Here is a 25,385-nt window from a genome sequence, read left to right on the forward strand (position 1 = left end):
CCATAATATCATGGTTGGCCTGCTTGTATTTCAAATTCCACATATCCATCTGTTTCTGATAGGTCTCAATTCCCCTGTCTAACAAGAATCCCTCCACAACTACCTTAAAAATAGTCAGTGACCCTGCTTCCCCTAGCTTCTGGATTGATGTCTTTGCTTGGGCATGGAATAAGCTTCCAAGACCTTCAAAGTGCAATTATGGAATGAGCCACCAGAGGAAGTGGTTCTGGATGTGAGTTTGCTCGCTGAGCTGGAAGGTTAGTTTTCAGACGTTTCGTCACCATTCTAGGTAACATCATCAGTGAGCCTCCGACAAAGCGCTGGTGTTATGTCCCGCTTTCTATTTATCTGGTTAGGTTTCCTTGGGTTGGTGATGTCATTTCCTGTTCTTTTTCTCAGGGGATGGTAGATTGGCTCCAAGTCAATGTGTTTGTGGATGGAGTTCCGGTTGGAATGTCATGCTTCTAGGAATTCTCGTGCATGTCTCTGTTTGGCTTGTCCTAGGATGGATGTGTTGTCCCAATCAAAGTGGTGTCCTTCCTTATCTGTATGTAAGGATACGAGTGATAGTGGGTCATGTCGTTTTGTGGCTAGTTGATGTTCATGTATCCTGGTGGCTAGCTTCCTGCCAGTTTGTCCAATGTAGTGTTTGTCACAGTTCTTGCAAGGTATTTTGTAGATGACGTTCGTTTTATTTGTTGTCTGTATCGAGTCTTTTAAGTTCATTAGTTGCTGTTTTAGTGTGTTGGTGGGTTTGTGGGCTACCCTGATGCCAAGGGGTCCGAGTAGTCTGGCAGTCATTTCGGAAATGTCTTTGATGTAGGGGAGAGTGGTTACGGTTTCTGAGCCCTTTTTGGGGTACCCTATGAACACAGTCCGCCGATTTCTCAGCAACAAACCCAAACAAACAGACAAAACAGGCTAGGAAACCATAACCACGCTCCCCTACATCAAAGACATTTCCGAAATGACTGCCAGACTACTCGAACCCCTTGGCATCAGGATAGCCCACAAACCCACCAACACACTAAAACAGCAGCTAATGAACTTAAAAGACCCGATACAGACAACAAATAAAACGAATGTCATCTACAAAATACCTTGCAAGAACTGTGACAAACACTACATTGGACAAACTGGCAGGAAGCTAGCCACCAGGATACATGAACATCAACTAGCCACAAAACGACATGACCCACTATCACTCGTATCCTTACATACAGATAAGGAAGGACACCACTTTGATTGGGACAACACATCCATCCTAGGACAAGCCAAACAGAGACATGCACGAGAATTCCTAGAAGCATGGCATTCCAAATGGAACTCCATCAACAAACACATTGATTTGGAGTCAATCTACCATCCCCTGAGAAAAAGAACAGGAAATGACATCACCAACCCAAGGAAACCTAACCAGATAAATAGAAAGCGGGACATAACACCAGCGCTTCGTTGGAGGCTCACTGATGATGTTACCTAGAATGGTGACAAAACGTCTGAAAACTAACCTTCCAGCTCAGCGAGCAAACTCACATCCAGAACCTCAACCTGAGCTACAAATCTTCTCAAAACTCGCTAGAGGAAGTGGCAGCGGCAGGTACAATTACATCATTTAATAGACATTTGGACAAGTACATAGATTGGAAACATTTAGAGGGAGATGGGCCATATGCCGTTAAATGGGACTAGTTAAATTTAGGAAACCTGGTTGGCATGAACGGGTTGGGCCCAGCCACCCTTGCCGCTTGTCATCCTCAGGGCTTCCTCCAAGTGTTGTTCAACATGGACAAGTACTGATTCATCAGCTTAAGGAGGATGGTACATGGTAACCAGCAGGAGGTTTCTTTGCCCTGAAGCCATGAGACTTCATGAGGGCAAATCCCTCCTGACTATACACCATTGTGTTAGTGCCTCTGCTGAGTCTGCCTTACCAATGGGATCATCAACAATAGTGTGTGTGTTCCGGTGATGGGACGTTGTCTGTAAGATATGATTCTGTGAGTATGACTGTGTCAGGCTGTTGCTTGACTAGTCTGTGAGACAGCTCTCCCAACTTTGACACTAGCCCCCAGATGTTGGTGAGGAGGACTCCTCAGCGTGAACAGTGCTGTCGTCATTTCCTGGGCCTTGGTCAATGGTCCTCCTGGTTTGTTGTGGCTTTGTGGAGATTGCTACAGCTGAGTTATTTGCTGGACCATTTCAGAGGGCTGTTGAGAGTCAGTGACATTGCTGTGAGTCTGGAATCACACATAGGCCAGAGCAGATGAGGATGGCAGCTTCCTTCCCTGAAGGACAATGCCACACTAGGTGGGTTTTTCCCTTGACATTGGTAGATTCTTAACTGCGCCATCCTCCCTGGTTGGGATTCAACCCCAGGTCCCCCACAACATTAGCTGAGTTTCTAGGGTTAATAGTCTCTCCTGAAGATTAAGGGATATGTTGGACAATTCACCCTCAGCCCTTCCTTGTTTCCCAGGAATGAAAACAAATGCTTGGCTGCAGTTACATTCAGGTATCAAAATCAGAGAGAAGAAAACAGAAATACCACCATGTCATTTCTTGTCGTAAGATTGCTTCGAAGGACAGCAGGATAGTGATTGATGACACTCCCAGAGATGTGCACTGATAGTGGCTTGATAAACCACACATAATTTACGGCATAGAGACAGGCCATTTGGCCCACTTCTATCCTTCTATTGCCTGCATTGATTTATCCCGATTCCCCTTGAAGGCACCCATGCTATTGATTCCAACTATGAAGGAAATCACAGCCATATAACAAGTTCCATATTTATCTGTAGGGTTTAAAGATGGGTTCTCTAATATCTATTCCCTGAATTCCTTTCTGGATTTTGTTCATGACTGTTATGGTTACAATCCTTGATTTTTGTGTCATGGCAAGTAACTGTATCCTCTGCTTCTGTACTATTAAACCCTCTCCCAGGGCCATTTAGCGCAATGGATCCATGCCAATTTTTTATATCCCTCACTAGTTTCCTACCATCCGTCTCCTAAGTTTTGGGGGACGGGCAGAATCATTCGCAGAGTTTGGGTCACCCAAGTGCCCTTTTTCCCTCCCCTGATGCTAATGAGTATTAAAGCACCAGGTAACAAGGGGCACGGGCAGGCTCCCATCCCCAACATCCGCCTGAATGCCAAGCTCCAGAGCAGAGGCTTGCAACGAGAAGCAGGGCACAGCAGGGAGAGGGTCACTGCTGTAGGTTGACCCACAATGCCATTGAAATTCCCTCCCTAATGGCATTGTGGGTCAACCTACAGCAGGTGGGCTTCAGCGGTTCAGGTGGCTGCTCACCACCACCTTCTCAAGGCCAACGGGTAAGAAATACGGGCCCAAGCAGTGATGCCCACATTCCACAAATGAATGGAAACAAAACTATCCCAGAGGCAACTCAATCCTAAGGAGGGGCCTAAGTTGACATGTAAGGGTTAAGACCCTTGACTGGGTCCAAACCTCAAGCCAAGACAATGGGAGTTGAAGGTGAGGGGCTTTAGGTAGGGACAGATTGGTGGAGCTGGAGATGTGTGTTCCTCCTGGCCCACAAGCAGAGCTGTAAAGGCATAACCCTCTGCTTCATGTCACCCCCTATCAGCTGTTGGCAAAACAAAATCACTGAGGGAAAACAACAAAGCATTTTCTTCCATCAGAAGCCGCCGGTCCATTAAAAAGTCTAACCTGCCAACTTACCTCCCAAGGGAGTTTTAAGACTTCATTGTCCCATCCCACCTCCATCAAACTCAATGTATGTGGGTTGGAGCAAGTCAGCAGAGCATCTGAGAGTTTTGTAAATGTTTACACCTAATCTGACTGCAACAATTTAAGGTGCGAGAAAAGCACTTGATTTTTGTCCTCTCATTATTCACTGATCTGCCATTTTAAATTCTTTTAATGAATGCACTTGTCATAACCTTGGCCCTAAACTCTGGATCACATCCATGCACCCCTCTGCTCCTCTAAAAATCACCCCTTCCAACAGCTTTTAATAACCTGAGTTATAATTCCTTACATCGCACAGTTTCAAAGTGTTTTCATGAGATTCCTATGAAAAACCTGAAGGTATCATTTTACTCCTTCTTTCGATATGGGTGCCACAATATCACCAACACTCTGTCCTGGTCCATTCATGCCTATACCACAGTCAAGAAAACACACCAATACCTCTACTTCCTCAGGAGGCTAGGGAAATTCAGCATGTACACGGTGACTCTTACCAATTTTTAAAGATGCACCACAGAAAGCATCCCATCTGGCTGCATCGCAGCTTAGTATAGCAACTGCTCTGCCCAAGTCTGCCAGAAATTACAGAGAGTTGTGTACACAGCCCAGTCCATCACACAAGCCAGCCTTCCATCTAGCCACACTTCCCGCTGCCTCAGGGAAACAGCCAACATCGTCACAGAGCTCTCTCATCCCAGCTATACTCTCTTCCACCCTCTTCCAAGATACAGAGGATGCAAAGGCCTGAAAATGTGTGGCAACAGATTCAGGAACAGCTTCTTCCCCACTGTTATCAGACTTTTGAACGGATCTCTGCACATTCTCTGTGGCTGTAACACTAGATTCTGCATCTGTTCTATTACCCTGATGTGTTTATGTATGATTTGTCTGGTTCACATGCAAAACAACGCTTTTCATGATATATTGATACACATGACAATAATAAATCAAATCAAATTGCTGGTTAGGTCAGTATTTACTTTCCATCCTTAATTGTGGTGGGTCTGGAGTCACATGTTGACCAGACCAGGTAAGGATGGTAGATTTCCTTCCCTAAAGGACATTAGTGAATTGGGTGAGTTTTTATGACAATTAACAATAGTGTGTATGTCCACTGGCCCCTGAAGGAATCAAGAGAAGTAGGTAAAAATGATTAAGAAGGAATATGGTATACACACCTTTATTAGCTGCAAAACAGAGTTTCAGAGCGTGGATATTTTGCTGGAACTGTATAAAACGTTGGTCAGGTCACAGCTAAACTTTTGAGTGCAGTTCTGGAATCCACATTATGGGGGGAATACAAGAGCACTGGAGAGAGCGCAAAGGAGATTTTCCAGGATGTTGCCTGGGCTGGAGAGTTTCAACTATGCAGAGAGATTGAACAGGTAGGGGTTGTTTTCTCTGGAGCAGAGGAGACTGAGATTGGATGTGATTGAAGTGTAAAAAATTGTGAGGGACAGAGATAAGGTCGACGGGAAAAAAGCTTTTCCTCTTGATGGAGGGATTGATGCCCAGGGGACCTAGTTATATGGTAACAGATGGAAGGTTTAGAGGGGACGTGAGAAAAATCTTTTCACCCAGAGGGTGGAGGGAAACAAGAACTCACTGCCTGACAGGGTGGTATAGGCAGAAACCCTCATTATATTGAAATATTTAGATGTGTGCTTGTGGCGTCAAAGCACACACGACTATTAGCCAAGTGCTGGAAAATGGGATTAGAATAGATAGGTGATCAGAGATAATGAGAACTGCCAATGCTGGAGAATCCAAGATAACAAAGTGTGGAGTTGGAGGAACACAGCAGGCCAAGCAGCATCTCAGGAGCACAAAAGCTGACAGAACCATGTTGTTTATGTAAAATTTCTTGGGTAAGAACCGTGGAAATGCCCAGTTTCTCTGAATGAACTGTCACACCAAGTCCTGATGATTACCCATCCTAGATAACTCACCTGACGGTCAGTCCTTTGTGATCTTTGTAGACCATACCTCTTGTCTGTTCTGATGTTGAAAACTAGGCAATTCTCACCATTGTTAATGAGCACTTTATTGATTCTGAGAGAGAAGAAGGAAAACAGGTCTCTTTTAGGCATGTCCCTCAGCCTCCTGCATCTGTTTCTGACTGATCTTTGAATGAGGAACAATGGGTTTTGCCACTTAAAATCCCAGAGTGAGCTACAACTGGGTGATCTTCTCCCACAGTCTGGAATATTCAGTTTAAACTTCTAAACCTTTCCAGCACCCCCAAAACACTAGGCCATTGAATCCAAAAGACAGAGGTACATCTCACAGGTGGAAAGATAATTTTGCTTGAAACTCATCCTCTTGCAATCCACATCCTTTCCTCAAGATGTTTTCCAGACACTCTGAGCCACAAACCATCTGTTTTCAGTCAATGATTCATCTTGAAGCCAGTGATGGTCATAGTTTGGAGAAGAGCAGATAAAGGCGCAGCTTTGTGAGCATCTTCAGGTTATGAAAAGGTAACTTTCAAGCAAGACAAGACTAAAGGCCATATGGAAAAGAAGCCAATTTTAGAGGAGAGATAATGGGATCTGCAGATACTGTAGAATCCAAGGTAACAAAGTGTGAAGCTGGATGAACACAGCAGGCCAAGCAGCATCTCAGGAGCACAAAAGCTGATGTTTCAGGCCTAGACCCTTCATCAGAGTCAGTTCTGATGACGGGTCTAGGTCCGAAACGTCAGCTTTTGTACTCCTGAGATACTGCTTGGCCTGCTGTGTTCATCCAGCTCCACACTTTGTTATCTCCAATTTAAGAGGAAATACTTTAGCCAGAGAGTGATGACAACATGGAGCTCACCGTTATGTCCAAGATAATCATCTAACGCTCAATTGCTTGTCTGAGATTGATTAACTCAGTGAGCTTAGTTCATTTAAAATAGTAAAACACTTTTAAAGTATGACAGACAATCTAGCAAATCCATGGACTCTGCAGCTTATACCATCACAGCAGACGTTTCTTGCTTTCAGCTCAGTAGACTCACGGTCAGGCAGAGTCATAGCATTGTATGTACACAGCAAAAGGGGTCCTTAAAAGTGAACTCTGCTAAAGGCAAGGCACAGATACAATGCACCTTCCTTTCCAAAAGAAAGTTTTATAATTCACAATGACAAGAGAGCCTGTAGTGTGTTGGTGGTTTGACCAAGTCATTCAATGATGAACTTGGCTGGAGCTGCCACTGATTTCCACAGCTGTCAGGGCTGTTGTTTGTCCTTTCTGTTTACATTGTAAAGTTTTTCTTTCATGGCCCGTGGTTGGTGTTTCAGAATTGGCTTCTTCTGACGCACTGTAGACAAGCTTCATTCCAGATAAGCCACTGACCGATCTTGTTCTTCAAACTGTTTCTAATCATCCAAATATTCTTTGCAATTACTGATGTTTTCACTCAGAGTTTCCATTCAGAAAGTGCTGATTCACAATGTGGTTTCTTCAAATTCTATCAACATTTTATCCTTCTGTTCACCTCCATCATAGCCTTCTGTAAGCAGTGCCCAGCCTTTTCAATTTTCCTTACCTTAGACGCTGTAGAGACTGGGACATTAAGTGTATTAGAGTCTGGGAGATTTTTAATCACTGTGGAAATCGAGGGTTATGGGGAAAAAGGGTGAAGGATTATCAGATCAGCCACAATCTCATTGAATGACAGAGCGGACTCGATGGGCTAAAAGACTACTTATTAAAATTGAGAGGATGGTGAAGAAGGCGTACGGTACGCTTGCCTTTATTGGTCAGTGCATCGAGTATAGGAGCTGGGAGGGTCATGTTGCGGTTGTACAGGACATTGGTCAGGCCACTTTTGGAGTACTGCATGCAGTTCTGGTCTCCCAGCTATAGGAAGAAACGTTGTGAAACTTGAAAGGGTTCAGAAAGGATTTACAAGGGTGTCGCCAGGGTTGGAGGGTTTGAGCTACAGGGAGAGGCTGAATAGGCTGGGGCTATTTTCCCTGGAATGTCAGAGTATAGAGGTTAATAAAATCATGAGGAGTGTCGATAGGGTGAAGAGACAAGGTCTTTTCCCTGGGGTGAAGGAGTCCAAAACCAGAGGGCATAGGTTTAAGGTGAGAGGGGAAAGATTTAAAAGGGACCTAAGGGGCAACATTTTTACACAGAGGGTGGTGTGTGTATGGAATGAGCTGCCAGAGGAAGTGGTGGAGGCTGGAACAATTACATTTAAAAGGCATCTGAATGGATATATGAATAAGAAGGGTTTAGAGGGTTATGGGCCAAATGCTGGTAAATGGAATTGGATTAATGGAGAATATCTGAACAGTGTGGACAAGTTGGATCAAAGGTCCTGTCTCAGTGCTGTACATCTGTTTGACTCTGAGTCTGTTATGAAAGGCATGGATGTGGTGGATAGTCAGAGTCTTTTCCCCAGGGTGGAAATGTTAAATACTAGGGAGCATGGGTGTACAGTGATGGGGAGGCAGGGGGCTAGTTGAAGGAAAATGCATGAAGAAAGTATTTACACAGAGTTTGCAAGGTTCCTGGAATGTGCTGCCAGGGCATGTGATGCAAGCAGATATGATTGCAACACTTAAGAGGCCTTTAGACAGATACCCAAACAGTGAGGAAAAAGAGGGATACATACCATGCACAGGTCGGTGAGATCAGTTTAGAATTGCATCAGAGTGGGCCGAAGGGTCCATTCCCATGTTGCATAGTTCTGTCTCCTATGTTCTGCTCCTATGCCAAATGCTCATATGGACTTTCTTTGAAGCCTGTACCTTTCCCATCTGGCACTTCAGTGATTCCTTAGGTTCCCCTATGTCCTGCTTAAGTTTTTTTTACACCAGGACCTCAGTGCTGACTGAAATAACTCCACAGAGGCTTGTATCCCATCACCAAATCACCCTTTATTTACATGTGGAGTGTCCTTAACACTGACCCAGCTCCCTCAGAGCCAGCTGTCAGAGTGAACAGAGCCTCTGACACTCCTGTTGATATCTGTCAGCCAGGGCTCCCTCATTGGACCAGATTAACAGCCCTGATTGGGGAGCTCATATGCTATGAGGTCCACGTGACCGACCTCATTACAATCACTACACAGGCATTTATATGTGTGAGGACCTGCTCTGTAAGAAATGTACGGTACCTTGCTGTGAGCACTGTGCACTTGCAACTGTTTTTCTCATTTTCTCTGGCATTGCTTTGAACTCAGTGGTAAAGGATCACAAACAGCAGCAAATCAGAACAAGAAGTGGGACTTTATGTTAACCATTAAATACAAGCTAATAAGAGAAGTATTTGTTGCTGAGATGATGTGGTATGTGGGCCTTCTCTTCACAAGATCCTGAGGGCTCAACCCTATTCCTATCCAAGCCAGTAGGACATCATTAAATTACATGGAGCATAATGCAAAATCCAACATTAACCCTTTATAAACCATTAACTTGAATTAAGGGACAGTTATCAATGAAGACCGTCCCTGACTTCCACGGGTTGTATCATAGAGGTCAGAAAGGATATCCCAAAGTTCCTCACAGCCAATGAAATAGTTTGGAAGCGTCACAGAAGAACACAGAAGTACCTTTTCACATAAGGTGCAAGCTGGCTATCTGCAAAGTTGGTAAGTGTGTTGTGGTGTGATATTTGACCACACGCAGAGTAGGAGACGGTGTATCTAGCAAGAAGGCGCAACAAGCTGAAGGATAATCTGGAGCACTCGATGCTGGACAAAGGTTAGACCTAACCAGAAATGTATTAGCATTTTTAGGAGCAATTTCACATTGCCGGCTGATAATGGGAACTGCAGATGCTGGAGAATCCGAGATAATAAAGTGTGAAGCTGGATGAACACAGCAGGCCAAGCAGCATCAGAGGAGCACAAAAGTTGACATTTCCGGCCTAGACCCTTCATCAGAGTGATGAAGCTCTGATGAAGGGTCTAGGCCCGAAACGTCAGCTTTTGTGCTCCTGAGATGCTGCTTGGCCTGCTGTGTTCATTCAGCTCCACACTTTGTTATCTCACATTGCCGGCTGTCACTTTCTCCAAAGCTATCTTCTGGTGACCTCCAGTGGCAGAACTGAGTATCCACATGCAACAGAAGTGGAATTTTTAAAGAACAAATATTTGGATAATAAGAAAATATTGACCTTTAGCAACTCAAAAAGGCTATTAGCTGATAGCTCACCCTTTGCTTTATCCAATGGCTCACACCAAATTCCTTAATCACCACCTTCTCCAGAAACAAAACTGACACTTTCTCTCTGTGTACACCATCCACCTCAAAGGTGGATTGGCATTTGACCAAGAAATAGACTTGTCTCAATTTAAAAATACTCCAAGAATAGTAAGGGACATTGGAATGCCATATCTTTCAAGTTCCCTTTTGAGCCACTAGCATTCCACCTTGGAAATGTATCTGCGCTTCCTTATTGTTACTGTTAAAGATGTATTGGCATGGATTAAGAATTTAAGTGGCCACCGGAGATGCACCCAAACTGTAGGAGTCCATCAACCACATGGACCACAGCAGTTCCAGAAGGCACCCCACTACCTTCCGGAAACCTAGAAACATGAGTAGACCATTCAGCTCATTGAGCTAGCCCTACCATTCGTTGCTATCATGGCTGATCAAATACTTCAAAGCCTTTACTCACCCCTAACCTTGTACACCACTGGTAATCAGAAATCTATCAATCTCAACCCTAAACACACTAAGGTAACTAGAAATGGTCAATTAATGTTAGCCTTCATAGTAATGCAGACAACCTGAGTGTGTTTTGAGGAGGATCTAGGCCCGAAACGTCAGTTTTTGTGCTCCTGAGATGCTGCTTGGCCTGCTGTGTTCATCCAGCTTCACACTTTGTTATCGTGTTTTGAGGATGTTACCAGCAAAATCGTTAAAGGAGATTCCCTGGACATAAGTGATAGTAGGAAGTGCAGATTCTGGAATCCGAGATAAGACGGTGTGGAGCAGCAGGCCAGACAGCATCAGAGGTTCAGGAAAGTTGACGTTTCCGGCCAGGATCCTTCTTCAGAAAACTGTTAGGAAAATTAAAGCACAGTGAAAAGAAAATGATGTATTGGCATGGATTAAGAATTGTCTAACAGATCAATACAGAGAATAGGAATAAATGAATCATTCTCATGTTGGCAGACTGTGACAAGTGGCTATTTTGAGGATCAGTACTTGGGCACCAGCTGTTCACAATTTATATCAATAATGTGAATATGGAAACCAAACAGAGTCATCATAGAATCTCTACAGTGTGGAAACAGGCCATTCAACCCATCAAGTCAACACTGATTCTCTGAAGGGTATCCCATCCACTCCCACCTGCCTTGATGGGCCGAATGGCCTGTTCCCATGGCTAATTTTGTCTAGCCTACACTATGAACAATTTAGCATGGCTAATGCACCTAACTTGCACATCTTTGGGCTGTGGGAGGAAACTGGAACACGCGGAGGAAATCTGCACAGACTCGGGGAAAATGTGCGAACTCCACACAGACAGTCACCCGAGGCTGGGATTGAACTCAGGTCCCTGGTGCTGTGAGGCAGCAGTGCTAATCACCAAGCCACTGGGCTGCTGCATAGTCATAGAGTCAAATAGCACAGAAACAGGCCTTTCGGTCCAACCAGTCCTTGCTGACCATAATCCCACACTAAACTAGTCCTACTGCCTGCACTTGTTCCATATCCCGCCCAACATTTTTTATTCATGCGACTGCCTTAATGTTTTTTAAACATTGTAACTGTACCTACACCAACCACTCCCTTTAGCAGCTTATTCCACACTGACTCACACTGTGTTAAAAAAACCTTTCCGTGTCTTTTTTAAAATCTTTCCCCTCTCACCTTAAAAATATGTCCCCAGGTCTTGAAATTCACCCACACCCCCCTAGAAAAAAGACACAGGCCATTCATTTTATCTGTGCCCCTCATGCGTCGGTAAGCTTCACTAAAGTCATTCCTCAACCTCCTACTCTCTGGTGAAATAGGTCCCAGTCAATCCAGCCTCTCCTTGTACCTGCTGTGACTTTCCAAATTTGTAATGTAATGGGACACAAAGCTAAGCAGGCATGTGTGTTGTGAGGATGGTGTAAAATGGCTGCAGGCAATTTAGGACGGATGTAGCGAAAGGGTAGGAATATGATGTGGAAAAATGTGAGGTTATTCACTTTAGTAGGAGAAACAGATGGGCAGTGTATTTCACTAATAGTGAGAGGATGGAAAGTGGACATGTGTGAAAGGGACCTGAGTGCCATTAGCAATAAGCCACAGATGGTTAACATGACAGGTTCGGCAAGCTATTGGGAAGACTAATAGAATGTTAATTTTAATTACAGGATAATTTGAACACAACAGTAAAGATAACCTGGTATCAGAGATAATGGGAACTGCAGATGCTGGAGAATTCCAAGATAATAAAATGTGAGGCTGGATGAACACAGCAGGCCAAGCAGCATCTCAGGAGCACAAAAGCTGACGTTTCGGGCCTAGACCCTTCATCAGAGAGGGGGATGGGGAGAGGGAACTGGAATAAATAGGGAGAGAGGGGGAGGCGGACCGAAGATGGAGAGTAAAGAAGATAGGTGGAGAGAGTATAGGTGGGGAGGTAGGGAGGGGATAGGTCAGTCCAGGGAAGACGGACAGGTCAAGGAGGTGGCATGAGGTTAGTAGGTAGATGGGGGTGCGGCTTGGGGTGGGAAGAAGGGATGGGTGAGAGGAAGAACCGGTTAGGGAGGCAGAGACAGGTTGGACTGGTTTTGGGATGCAGTGGGTGGGGGGGAAGAGCTGGGCTGGTTGTGTGGTGCAGTGGGGGGAGGGGACGAACTGGGCTGGTTTAGGGATGCGGTAGGGGAAGGGGAGATTTTGAAACTGGTGAAGTCCACATTGATACCATATGGCTGCAGGGTTCCCAGGCGGAATATGAGTTGCTGTTCCTGCAACCTTCGGGTGGCATCATTGTGGCACTGCAGGAGGCCCATGATGGACATGTCATCTAGAGAATGGGAGGGGGAGTGGAAATGGTTTGCGACTGGGAGGTGCAGTCGTTTGTTGCGAACTGAGCGGAGGTGTTCTGCAAAGCGGTCCCCAAGCCGCAGGAAATGCTACACTTGCCCCCACACCTCCTCCCTCACCCCTATCCCAGGCCCCAAGATGACATTCCACATTAAGCAGAGGTTCACCTGCACATCTGCCAATGTGGTATACTGCATCCACTGTACCCGGTGCGGCTTCCTCTACATCGGGGAAACCAAGCGGAGGCTTCGGGACCGCTTTGCAGAACACCTCCGCTCAGTTCGCAACAAACAACTGCACCTCCCAGGCGCAAACCATTTCCACTCCCCCTCCCATTCTCTAGATGACATGTCCATCATGGGCCTCCTGCAGTGCCACAATGATGCCACCTGAAGGTTGCAGGAACAGCAACTCATATTCCGCCTGGGAACCCTGCAGCCCAATGGTATCAATGTGGACTTCACCAGTTTCAAAATCTCCCCTTCCCCTACCGCATCCCTAAACCAGCCCAGTTCGTCCCCTCCCCCCACTGCACCACACAACCAGCCCAGTTCTTCCCCCCCACCCACTGCATCCCAAAACCAGTCCAACCTGTCTCTGCCTCCCTAACCGGTTCTTCCTCTCACCCATCCCTTCCTCCCACCCCAAGCCGCACCCCCATCTACCTACTAACCTCATCCCACCTCCTTGACCTGTCCGTCTTCCCTGGACTGACCTATCCCCTCCCTACCTCCCCACCTATACTCTCTCCACCTATCTTCTTTACTCTCCATCTTCGGTCCACCTCCCCCTCTCTCCCTATTTATTCCAGTTCCCTCTCCCCATCCCCCTCTCTGATGAAGGGTCTAGGCCCGAAACGTCAGCTTTTGTGCTCCTGAGATGCTGCTTGGCCTGCTGTGTTCATCCAGCCTCACATTTTATTAACCAGTAAAGACAACCTTCTTCAATTATGTTGAAGCTTGTTGGGCCATGCCAAGAGCACTGAGTTCAGTTCTGATCACCTTAAATATCTCAGGAAAGAAATTTTTGCCATACACAAGTGTAACAAAGGTTCATCAGGCTTAATTCCGGGATGACGGCATTGTCCTATGAAGAGAGTTTGGGCAAATTGTTATTGCCGGAGGTTTGAAGAATGTGAGGTGATCTCGTTGAAACTTAGAAAATACTTAGAAGAAGTCAGAAGGCTGCTGCAGGTCAGAGATTTCCTCTAACCGGGGAGTCTAGAATACACTTCTAAATATAAGGAAGGCATCACCAGAGTTTGAGATGAGGAGAAATGTTTTCCTCAGAAAGCTGAGAACCTTTGGCATTCCCAACTCCAGGGGGCTGTGCAAGCTCAGTTTTTGACTCGCTTCACCAAAAGTCTCCAATTTTCTACACTGATCTTTTTCAATGCCTTCAACAGGGCGGCACGGTGGCTCAGCGGTTAGCACTGCAGCCTCACAGCGCCAGGGACCCGGGTTCAATTCCCACCTCAGGTTACTGTCTGTGTGGAGTTTGCACATTCTGCCAGTATCTGCGTGGGTTTGCTCCGGTTTCCTCCCACAGTCCAAAGAGGTGCAGGTTAGGTGGATCGGCCGTGCTAAATTACCTGTGGTATACAGGGGTGTGTGCATCATAGGGGGATGGGTCTGGGTGAGATGCTTCAAGGGGCGGTGTGGACTTGTTGGGCCAAAGGACCTGTTTCCGTACTGTAGGGAATCTAAAAAAAATCTGCATTTTTTAAAAAATAAATCTCAATTGACAAAGAAATTGCACAACATTGGAGGGTTTGAGCTACAGGGAGAGGCTGAACAGACTGGGGCTATTTTCCCTGGATTGTCAGAGACTGTAGGGTGACCCTATAGAGGTTTATAAAGACTTGGGGGACATGGATAGGGTTAATAGCCAAAGTCTTTTCCCCAGGGTAAAGGAGTCCAAAACTAGAGTCCAAAACTCCTACAGATTGCCCACAAGTCGCAGCACTTACAAAGACGCAGTCATGCCAGCGTGATGCAACAATCTATTCAACATCATTCAATTACTCCATGTAAGTTGAGCTTTTGTTCCCGGAAAAATATTACAAACAATACTGGATGTCATAATTTTAATCTTGATTGAGCTATCCCCAGAACTGATCTGTTTCAAAGCTGCTTCGCTGAAAGTTTGATCTATTGTTCCACCCTGAACATTACTTCATTGTCCCATCAACATTTTTCAGTTTTGCCAATCAAGATAATTGCATATCTGTCTGGCACTCTGTTCAGTTAGCGAGGTTTCCTGCATGCCATTTAGTTGGCCAGTGTTGCTTTTAGTGTCTCAAAACAGCTTTTTTTTATTTCAAATTGATATTGCACCGTCTGCATCTGTCAACAGTCTAGTTTGGGTTCTCAACATGTAAAAAGTGCCACTAAAACATTTGGTCCATTTCATCTCAAAATTCAGAAAGTGGTTTTTATGAAGAAGTGAAAACATTGTTTTGTGTTTGCACTTTCTGGAACCTCCAGAACTGGTCAAAATGCTTCTGCTTTGAAGTCGTGTCCTGAACTGGTGGGAACTTGCTACGTGTCTGTGAATAAAAGCTTAATCTGCTGTGTGCTGTTGTCAAGATCAAAAGATAACTTGAAGACAGGTTTACAGAAATGTATGAAATAATTCCTCATTGAAAGAGTCATTGAGTCATACTGTCATAGAGCTGTACAGCATGGAAACAGACCCTAAAAGTTCTGCCCTCATTTGACTTATAATACCTTGCATTTATTCAAATTAACCTCCATCTGCCGCTCCTCAGAAGAGTACAGAGCAAGCTGCTGGAGAAAGTTAAGGAGCAGCACAACTGGAAAAGCATGGAGATATTGGATCACACATTATTCAGCCAAGTTGGTGCAGTTAAGAGATTTATGACAGTTCCCAGCCCAATAGTGAACTCCGGCTCCATGTGGACATGGAACAATTAAATAATGGATTGCAGAGGGGAATCAGTTCTGTGTTCTCAGTATACAACAGCTTGGTGAAACCATCAAGTTTAACGCTAACGTTAGTTTTGGTAGATATGCCTTAGATGAATGCTTATTAACTTTTCAAGTGAGTGGAAGGGTCCAAGCCCAAAATGTCAGCTTTTGTGCTCCTAAGATGCTGCTTGGCCTGCTGTGTTCATCCAGCTCCACACCTCGTTATCTGGGATACTCCAGCATCTGCAGTTCCCATTATCTCTGCTCTTATTGCCTTCCTCTTTGATATAATGAATTAGCTTTATTGTATATCATCCAGTCAGGAGATATGTCAAATATTCTAGAAGAGAAGGGAGTTAATTATCATATAGGTGCTGTATTAATCCATGGCACCACAATACACAGTTTGTGAAATTCTTAAAGTGTTACAGAAAGAAGGTCCCACCTTAGATGAAAAATATGAATTGGTGAAAACTATGATTTAATTCTCAGGACATAAAATACCACCAAAATTCAAAACGATAGACTCTCATGAAACAAAAAGCCATCAATGACATCACAAAGCCATACTACGTTAACGAAGTTGAGAGATTCCTTGGATCTGGTCAATCAGGTTTGAGAAATTCATTCTGAAAATAGCTACAATGACTGATTCATTGAGAGAATTTGTGGGAAAAGGCCAGCACTGGTTTGGGGCTTCTGAACAAACCAACATATCATAAAAAATAAAGGAAAGGCTCATTTCTTCAGATCTTCTCATACATTATAATCCACCTGTTACTCAGACATTCCTGAGTGCTCAGCAGCTGTAACAAACTCTGAAATATTTAATTCCAAAAAATATTGAATCTATTTGATCTAACAAGAGTGGCATTGAATTGCCTCAGGGTCAACCTTAGAGAAACCAGACGCAGAGCTGTCCTTTTCAAAAAGTCATGTGAACAACAATTGTAATAGATAGTCTGACTGAACTGGTAGTAGCTTAAACTAAGCAAATACGCAGTGACTATTGTATTAACAGGGCAATTAGAAATTGTTTGTCTCTAAAAGATACTACCCAGACCATCTTTATGATGGAAAATAGCTTTAAGATATAATGCTACTTCAAGTAATACCACATTCTGAAAAAGGAACGCTAGGCTCTGGGTCTGATTATTTCACTGAGGGAATTGCCATGACCAAACAGTTGATCAACCATACATTTAAAAAATTAAACATTCAGCCTTAGCCATCACCTAATATGGATTGATAATGAGGGATAATGCCAATTGGCGAATATATCGCCATCCTCAACATTGCTTTTGAATTAAACAATACCAACAAGTTCATCGTAAACTTCCCACCATAATTTAAACGGTGTTATAATGGTGGACTGAGATTAGTGTGGATATTGCAGCCGCTCCTGAGTTTCAGACTTTCATACGTAATACTTACTTTTTGACATGAGACATTTTATTTTGGAACTCTTGTAGATCAAATAGTTACAAAGAAGAAGGCAAAGAAGTAGAGATTTTTTTTTAAACAGAGCTTGTATCAGAGGGGCCTCCGCTTGTTTGTCAAGAATCGATCTGTAGAGAGGTTTTTTTTCTCTTTCTCTGTTTTAGACTTTTATATTTCTAAGAATATGCATCTAAAATAAAACAAAAAAATGCGAAGAAGGAAAGTTTTTGACAATTGCAATAAAGTGAGTTCATCTCCAACAGCATTTTTGTCAAAGGAGTTTGTGTTCGTTGAGTTTCAATCTGCAGAGTGATTCTTTTATTTTTTGACAAAAATAAAAGCATAAATGAAATATATGTGCAGGAGGAGAGAATTTTTACGTATGAGGCTTGAGGAGAAGCTGGCACATGCATGGTTCCGGAGAGAATTGTTTTTATCTGGTGACTGACAGTTGAATATTGGATCCTTTGTGTTAGAAATCACACGACACCAGCTTGTAGACCAACAGGTTTATTTAGAAACACAAACTTTTAGAGCGCCACTCCTTTGTCAGGTGAAGCTCTGAAAGCTTGTGATTTCAAATAATCCTGTTTTACTACACCCTGGTGTCGTGTGATTTCTGATGCTAAAACTAGTGGTATAGCTTTTCTTTATCTTCTGGTTTTGTGGGAAAGGTTGCAGTTAATAGCCATCCTTTACTGCCCTGATGGGGCTCTTGCTGAGTCGCTACATAAAGTACTTAGAGGTGACCAGGCCAAGGGAGTATCTTGGATTCCCTCCTGGGAATCTGATGGTCTGGCAGGGCAACAGTCATGTTGTCTGGATTAATCTGATAGCCCCAGGTGCAAGTGTCTGTCAGGGCTCCTAGCTCATGAACCCTTAGCAAACCCACCCTCCCCTCAATTCCTTTCACTGAGAGATAACAACAACCAGAGATTCAAACCTCGGCATCTTCGGGAAGGATCAATACTGATGGACCATAGAACAGTACAGCACAGAACAGGCCCTTCAGCCCACAATGTTGTGCCGACCATTGATCCTCATGGATGCACCCTCAAATTTCTGTGACCATATACATGTCCAGCAGTCTCTTAAAAGTCCCCAATGACCTTGCTTCCACAACTGCTGCTGGCAACGCATTCCATGCTCTCACAACTCTCTGCGTAAAGAACCTGCCTCTGACATCCCCTCTATACTTTCCTCCAACCAGCTTAAAACTATGACCCCTCGTGCTAGCCATTTCTGCCCTGGGAAATAGTCTCTGGCTATCAACCCTATCTATGCCTCTCATTATCTTGTATACCTCAATGAGGTATTTAATTTTAAAGGAAAGAGGAGAAAGTTTTAAAAAGGACACAAGGGGCAACCTCTTTACACCACGTGCTCCATGTCTGAAATGAGCTGCCAGAGGTAGAGGCAGGTACAGTTACAACATTTACAAGATATTCAGATAAGTACATGAGTAGAAAAGATTTGGAGGGATATGGGCCAAACGCAGGTAGGCACAGTTAAAATTGTTTCAGAGACTGTAGGAGCCACAGATGCTGGATAATCTGAGATAACACGGTGTGGAGCTGGATGAACATAGCAGGCCAAGCAGCATCAGAGGAGCAGGAAAGCTTGGCGTTTCAGGCCTAGACCCTTCATCAGAAAAATTTAGGTTGTGAACATGGGCAGCATGGACTACTTGGGCTGAAGGGTCTGTTTCCATGCTCCCTATCTCTATGATCAGACTCATGAGAAGCATTCAGTGATCTTGGTTATCTCCACCTCAGATTCCAAAGCCTAATGATTCTTCTCTAGGAAAAATGTTGCTAAACTGGAAAGGGTTCTGAAAAGATTTACAAGAATATTGCCAGAGCTGGAGGGTTTGAGCTCTCAGGAGAGGCGGAATAGGCTGGGACATTTTTCCTCTTGAATGCCGAAGGCTGACGGGCGGCCTTATAAGAGGTTTATAAAATTATGAGTGTCATGGACAAGTGAACAGAATCCAAAACTAGAGGGGCATAGATTGAAGGTGAGAGGCGAAAGATTGGAAAGGGACCTGACGGGTAATTTTTTCCACACAGAGCGGGGTGTGTGTATAGAATAAGCTGCCAGAGGAAATGGAGGCTGATACAATTACAGCACTTAAACCATCTGAATAGGAAGGATTTAGAAGATATGGGCAGAATGTTGGCAAACAAGACTAGATCAGATGGGGATATATGGTCAGGACCGAAGGGTCTGCTTCCTTGCTGTATGACTACGACTGTATAAGATTGTGATCAGCCTCAGAGCTCAAAGTCTCTTTCATGCCAGCTCCCCATAGCGCTCATCTCCCTGATATTTCAAAAATCTATCGATCTTCTCTTTAAATTCTTTCAGTGATATAGCTACAACCCTCTGGGGTAGAAAATTTCTGACATTCGCTGCACTCTGGGAGAGGAAATTCCTTTGCAACTCTGGTTTTAAATGAATGTCTCCTTTCTTCTGTAACTATGTCCCCAAGTTTGAGACTCCACCACTGATGGAAACATCTTCTCAATGTCCACCCTGTCAAGTCCCCACAGAACTATGTATGTTTCAATAAATTCACCTCACACTCTTCTAAGCTCTGATGAATTAAAGTCTAATCGGACTAGTTATCCTGGAGCTGTCAGCCTAATCAATTTCTTTTAACTGTCTCCATTGTCAATTAATGACTTTTTTTAATATAAGGACTAAAAATGTTCACTGTACTCCAAATGCACCCTCACCAACGCCCTATACAACTCTTGCCTGTTTTTTTCCCAGCCACAAATATAAAACCCACACTTCCATTTGCCTTCCAGATTAATTGCTGCACCCACATGTTAATATTATGTGGTTCATGTGCAAGAACACAGAGATCCCAATCCAAGAATAGGATGGGCTTTTCCAACAATGTTCTTAAGGGAAGAAAATCTGCCACCCTTACCTGGTCTGGCCTGAACTCCTGACATGCAACAATTTGTCTGACTCTTAACTGTGCTCTGGATAATTACAGATGAGCTGCATCTAGCCTAGCCGGCAACACCCACATCCTGTGAATCAATAAAAGTCTGGAACTGATCATTGGACAGACCTGGCAGAAAGCCATCGACACAATAGGCCGAATGGCCTGCTTCAGGACGGTTGAACCGTTTCACGTTCCTCTGGGCTACCCAAGCCACTCACTCATTTTGAGAGACTAAATTAAATCCTCCTCCTTTATTGTTGCTCTAGAGGCTGGGATTTGTAAGTATTCTGGGATCAGACATGAGACTTTGTCCATTTTACCATGAAACCACAAACATTGCAACTTTTAAAACCTTCGGCATTGACGTGTAATAGTTAGTTTTATGTCTTAAAAAAAACAAACACAGGACACAAAAGATAACAACATGATGCAAATTGGAGGAATGTGTTCAAATTTTAGTAGAAAGGCAGTTTGTATTTAAGGCATTTTACATATTTTGGACATTTTAGAACCAAAGCATTTTTGAACATATAGTTACTGTCGGACATAAGCGATGCAACAAATGCTTTCACGCTCCTGTTTGCACTGGCATCTCAGCAAGGTGGTACTCTCTCTCTCTCTCTCTCACACGTCTGGTGGCAATCATTCACAGTCTGCTCGCTCTTAATAAATCCATGCTTTCTTCTTAAAATATTAAAATGAGGAAATAGCTTTTTGATTTTTCTACCAAACTCACAAACTGTATAAACAACACCAAAGTTGTATTTTTCCCCTCTTCCTGCACTTAAACAAATCAGTATCAAAGTTTAAATTTGCATCATGGAGATGCAAAGCTGATCAAAATAAGAACCCACTCCCTTGATCAACAGGAAACCAGGAAGAGGAACAATTCAGTTTGGGTTAACTATGGATGGAGGCCAGGGTATCAAGTTAGAATTAAAGGCATGAGGAATGGCATTGAGCACATCCATTCCACTCACTGACCCCAGCTCACCTAACCACACTGTAGTATCTAAATGGATCATGAGCAACTTGCTACTTTTTCACCCTGACCCATAGACAACTTTGGAAATTGCTTCTCGATAGGGTGACCCACATGAACTCTCAATCTTCAGCATCCACTGTTGGAATATTATTAATCACTCCGAGCTTTGGGTGAGGTAAAGATATGGGATTGCGGGGAGGGAAACAGGGGTTAAAATGTTGGGGAATATTCCCTAGGCACAAAAAGCTTCGCTCAAAAACACACTCACGGTGTTTCACTGTGTGTGTGTCACTCAGTGTCCATCAGTGTGAGCGTCTATCAACGCAGCAGGGCTATGAGGATGGGAGATGGGATAGATCTTGACCATTTTGCAGTAAAGCCTCACTGGGACACCAGACAAGCCGTGCAGTGGACTGAGCTAAGATACCCCACATTGTTGACACCCTCAACGCTCAGCAGGTGGAGGGCAGGCTGTAGTTTCAGAGGGAGAATGGCCTGGGTAACTGCCAAACAAGATATTCCCTATTTGATTGGGCAAGGGGGTGCTGAATGGCGATGCGGTAGCTACTGAAGTCTATTTGTAAGGGTTTCCTTCAATAAGTAGGCACATGAGTCCTACTGTGCCACCCACAGTACCAAGGTTCAGGTGATTCATGACTCGTGGTGCCCTATGTCTGTTGCAACACCATCTTCTGGAGGGGATCGGGCACATCGCAGGCTGCTGTTGTGCACTGCCTCCCACATCAAGAGCAGCTCATACGGCCGGAAGCGATGCACCAGGAGCAGCTCCCGGTAGTAGCACGGGTTAAACGAGTCATCCTGGGGGGACGGTACCCACACACCAGCCGTCCGGAAACCCATGTGAGATTTGGGGGCCAGGCCCGCTCTCTCCAGGCACATGCCGAAGAACACGTCGTCGATGGGGAAGACTTCGATCCCGCGGGCCACAGTGTAAATGACACTGGCCGTGTACTGTGACATGAGGATTCCCCCGCCACCTGCGTAGGGTGGGTAGGACTGGGAGGTGGTCACCACCTCGGGGATGTAATATTTGCTCCACCTCTCCCGGATGGGGCCCACACCAGCGATGAGGTGCCCCACGTAGAGATGCAGTCCTCCCTTCTGACCGGCCTCCACACTCTGCAGGTACTCAACCATGTTGTCGCTATTGGCGAAGACATCGTCATCTCCATTGAAGATGAACTGGACCTTGGGGCAATGGATATCCAGCCACTGAAGCAGTTTGTACTGCTTGAGGGTCAGGTTGAAGAAGGTGTCCAGGAAATCCCACTGCAGGATGTCCCGATGTTGCCGGTTCTCCAGCTCCAGCACCCGGTTCAGTTTCTTCTGCTCGTGCTGGTTCGGAGACACGGCGGTGATGAAGACCCGCTTGATCTGGACACCCTGGAATACCCGCTCCTTCCCCCATGTCCTCCTCACCATGTCACGCCGGTCATGATTGAAGGGGTCAGATTTGATCACCAGCAGCAAGAAGACATTGTGAGAATTCGCCGGCCCCCCACACTTGCCTGGCACGTTCTGCAGGAGACCGAAATCCCTACAGTGCTTGTACCTCAGGAAGTCCTTCACATTCTGTGGCTGATCCGCAAACGTTGGCAAACTTGAGACACTCAGATTTTCTCTGCACATGGGTGCAGGTTTTGGCTTCTCAGTTTGGACAGCATCAATGCTGTGCAAGCCCACTGGTTGGATGGCTTCCCGGGGCACAATGTCAATTGGTTCTGACTGGCTGTCGTGACCAAAAATGTACATTAAGCCTAGTGTTCCTATGAAAACCAGACCAAATTTTTCAAGTAATCTGTAATGTTTTCGCATTCTGCACCTGTCAACGGAAGGAAACAAAAGCTTAAATTAAGGAGGAGAAGGTAAAGCAAGGTCTTAACATTTAAACGACACATTAGGCCATAAGATGTAGAAACAAAATGAGGCTATTCAGCCCATTGAGTACTCCAATGAGCTCACAGCTGATCTGATCATCCTGAAGAAGGGTTATTGGACACTGGGGACGGAGGGAGATGTCCCAATGTTCCGCCTGAATGATGCTGGGACCACAGCCCTGGCAAATCACATGACCAGGGCTGTGATTGGGCTTCAAACTAAATATTGGTGGGATATTGGATTCAGTTTCATGGAAAATTATGGAAGAAGTTTAACAATGGGAAGGGCTCAGCAGATGGTTATTAAAGCAGAGAAAATGGACATAGTCAGGGGATCCAACTTCAGGCACAGCAAATAAGGAGACAACGATGAGAAGGGGGTCAGTCAACACAGGACTGGGAGTGTTAATGCACACTGTGTATGAAACAAGGTAAATGAGCTAGTCGCACTGATTGAAACTGGCGGATACAATGTTGTGGGTATCTCGGAGACGTGGCTGCAAGGGGATCAAGGTTGGGAACTAAATATCCAAGGATACTTTTCTATATAAAAATGCGACACATGAGCCCAGCACCTGAATTTCAGTTCATGAACATTAGGGAGAAGATTTTCTGAAAATGATTTTTCCAGAGAGGGAGACAGGTGACCAGCTTCATTCAGTGATTAGCACTGCTGCCTCAGCACCAGGGACCCGGGATTCCACTCTCGGACAACTGTCTGTGTGGAGTTTGCACATTCTCCCTGCGTCTGCGTGGGTTTCCTCCGGATGTTCTGGTTTCCTCTCAGCCTAAAGACGTGCAGGTTAGGGTGGATTGGCCATGCTAAAATCGCCCGTAGTGTTCAGGGATGTGTAGATTAGGTGGGTTATAGTGGGGAGGGCCTGGTCGGTTGCTCGGAGGGTCAATGTGGACTTGTTGGGCCAAAGGTCCTGTTCCTACAACGTAGGAATTCCATGGGTGTGCATTGTTTCGCAAGAACAGGCGGTTGGGGGGAGTGGGGGTGCCTTGTTAGTAGGAAGTTAAATTAAGTCAATGGAAAGAAGTGATACAGAGGCGAAGGTGTGCAATCTGTGTGAGTAGGGAGTTGAGAAACCACATAAAAAAGGAAAGAAAAGACTCTGATGGGAGCTGTGTGAAGACTTCCTAGCAGTAGTCAGGGTCTGGGGAAGAAAATAAACCAGGAGATAGAAAAGGGAGGTAGGAAAGGCACTAATATAATAATCATGGAGAGCTTCAATATTCAGGTGGACTGGAAATATCAGATTAGCAGCACATTTTAAGAAAAGGAATTTGTGGAATGTCTGAGATTATTTTTGGAGCAGCTTAGGATAGAGCCTGCCAGTGAATAGGCAGTTCTGGATTTGTCGCTGTGTAATGAGGCACTTAGTTAGGAAACTTAAAAGGTGAAGGAACCCATAAAGCCAGTGACCACAGTATGACAATTTGAGGGAGAAGCTCGAATCAGATGTAATGGTATGAGAATTGTTAACGTAACAGGTTTAAAAGTGGATCAAAATCCTGGAATTCCTTCCCCAACGGCACTGTGGATTAACCCACGGCAGGTGATTCACAAACAGGTCTAGGGATGGGCAATAAATGCTGGCCCAACCAGCAATATTCTCATCCCATGCATACAAAAATAAAGACTGCAGAAGGATGTGTAGAGGCTAAAACAGTGAGCAAAAGGAGTGGCAGATGGAATACAATATGAGAAAGCTTGAGGTTACACACTCTGGTAGTAAGAAAAAGTTTTAAACTATTTTCCACAGAGAAACGCTTTGGAAATCTCAAGCACAAAGGGACCTGCGAGTCCTAGTTCAGGATTCCCTTAAGGTTGACATGCAGTTATTAGTGTCTGGAAGGCAAATGAATGTTATTCATACATGCATTGAAATAATTAAATGTCAAACATAGGGTAATCTAATCCTGCCATGAGTGAAGTAGTTATGATATTTTAGATTCTGTGAGTAGCTCATCTTTCTGTAAATGGATACAGGGAGCCTGAAATTAACTGCCGAGCAAAAGAATAGCATAACCGTCACTGAAAACCCCACTAACATTATCCCGGGATTTATCAGTGAGCAGAAACTTGACCAGATTAGCCACTAAATTACTATGGCTGCAAGAGCAGGTCAGAGGCATCGCATCCTGCGGCGAGTAACTCACCTCCAAACTCCCCGAAGCATTAATTTCAAGAGAGCTAGGATACTACAGCAGGGACGAACTGTTGAGGGTGCGCTAGGGCCTGGCAGACCGCATTTGGAATATTGAGAGCTGCTTCAGATCCCGAATCTAAGGAAGGATCTGTTGGCACCAGAGGATGTCCAAAGGAGCTTTACAAGAATGGTGCCAGGGATGAAGGAAATGTACGTTTCAATAAGGCTGCCTCCCTTTCTTTTATATTTCAAAGAAAGCAATTCAAATTTCTTCAACCTGTCCTC

General features: G+C 44.7%; 1 protein-coding gene across 8 annotated transcripts in view; it reads right to left on the bottom strand.

Moving 5' to 3' along the window:
* Positions 1-20,495: 20,495 nt before the first annotated feature.
* LOC125466037 (N-acetyllactosaminide beta-1,3-N-acetylglucosaminyltransferase 3-like) overlaps positions 20,496-25,385 on the bottom strand; it is a 94,210-nt gene continuing 89,320 nt past the window's right edge. For all 8 annotated transcript variants that reach the window (XM_048560139.2, XM_048560135.2, XM_048560136.2 and 5 more), the window contains one exon: positions 20,496-22,889. In XM_048560139.2, the coding sequence (XP_048416096.1) occupies positions 21,698-22,882 (1,185 nt within the window). In that variant the 5' untranslated portion in view covers positions 22,883-22,889 and the 3' untranslated portion in view covers positions 20,496-21,697. The remainder of the gene's footprint in view (positions 22,890-25,385) is intronic.

This window comes from Stegostoma tigrinum, chromosome 30 (assembly GCF_030684315.1).
Source record: "Stegostoma tigrinum isolate sSteTig4 chromosome 30, sSteTig4.hap1, whole genome shotgun sequence".
Taxonomy (NCBI): domain Eukaryota; kingdom Metazoa; phylum Chordata; class Chondrichthyes; order Orectolobiformes; family Stegostomatidae; genus Stegostoma; species Stegostoma tigrinum.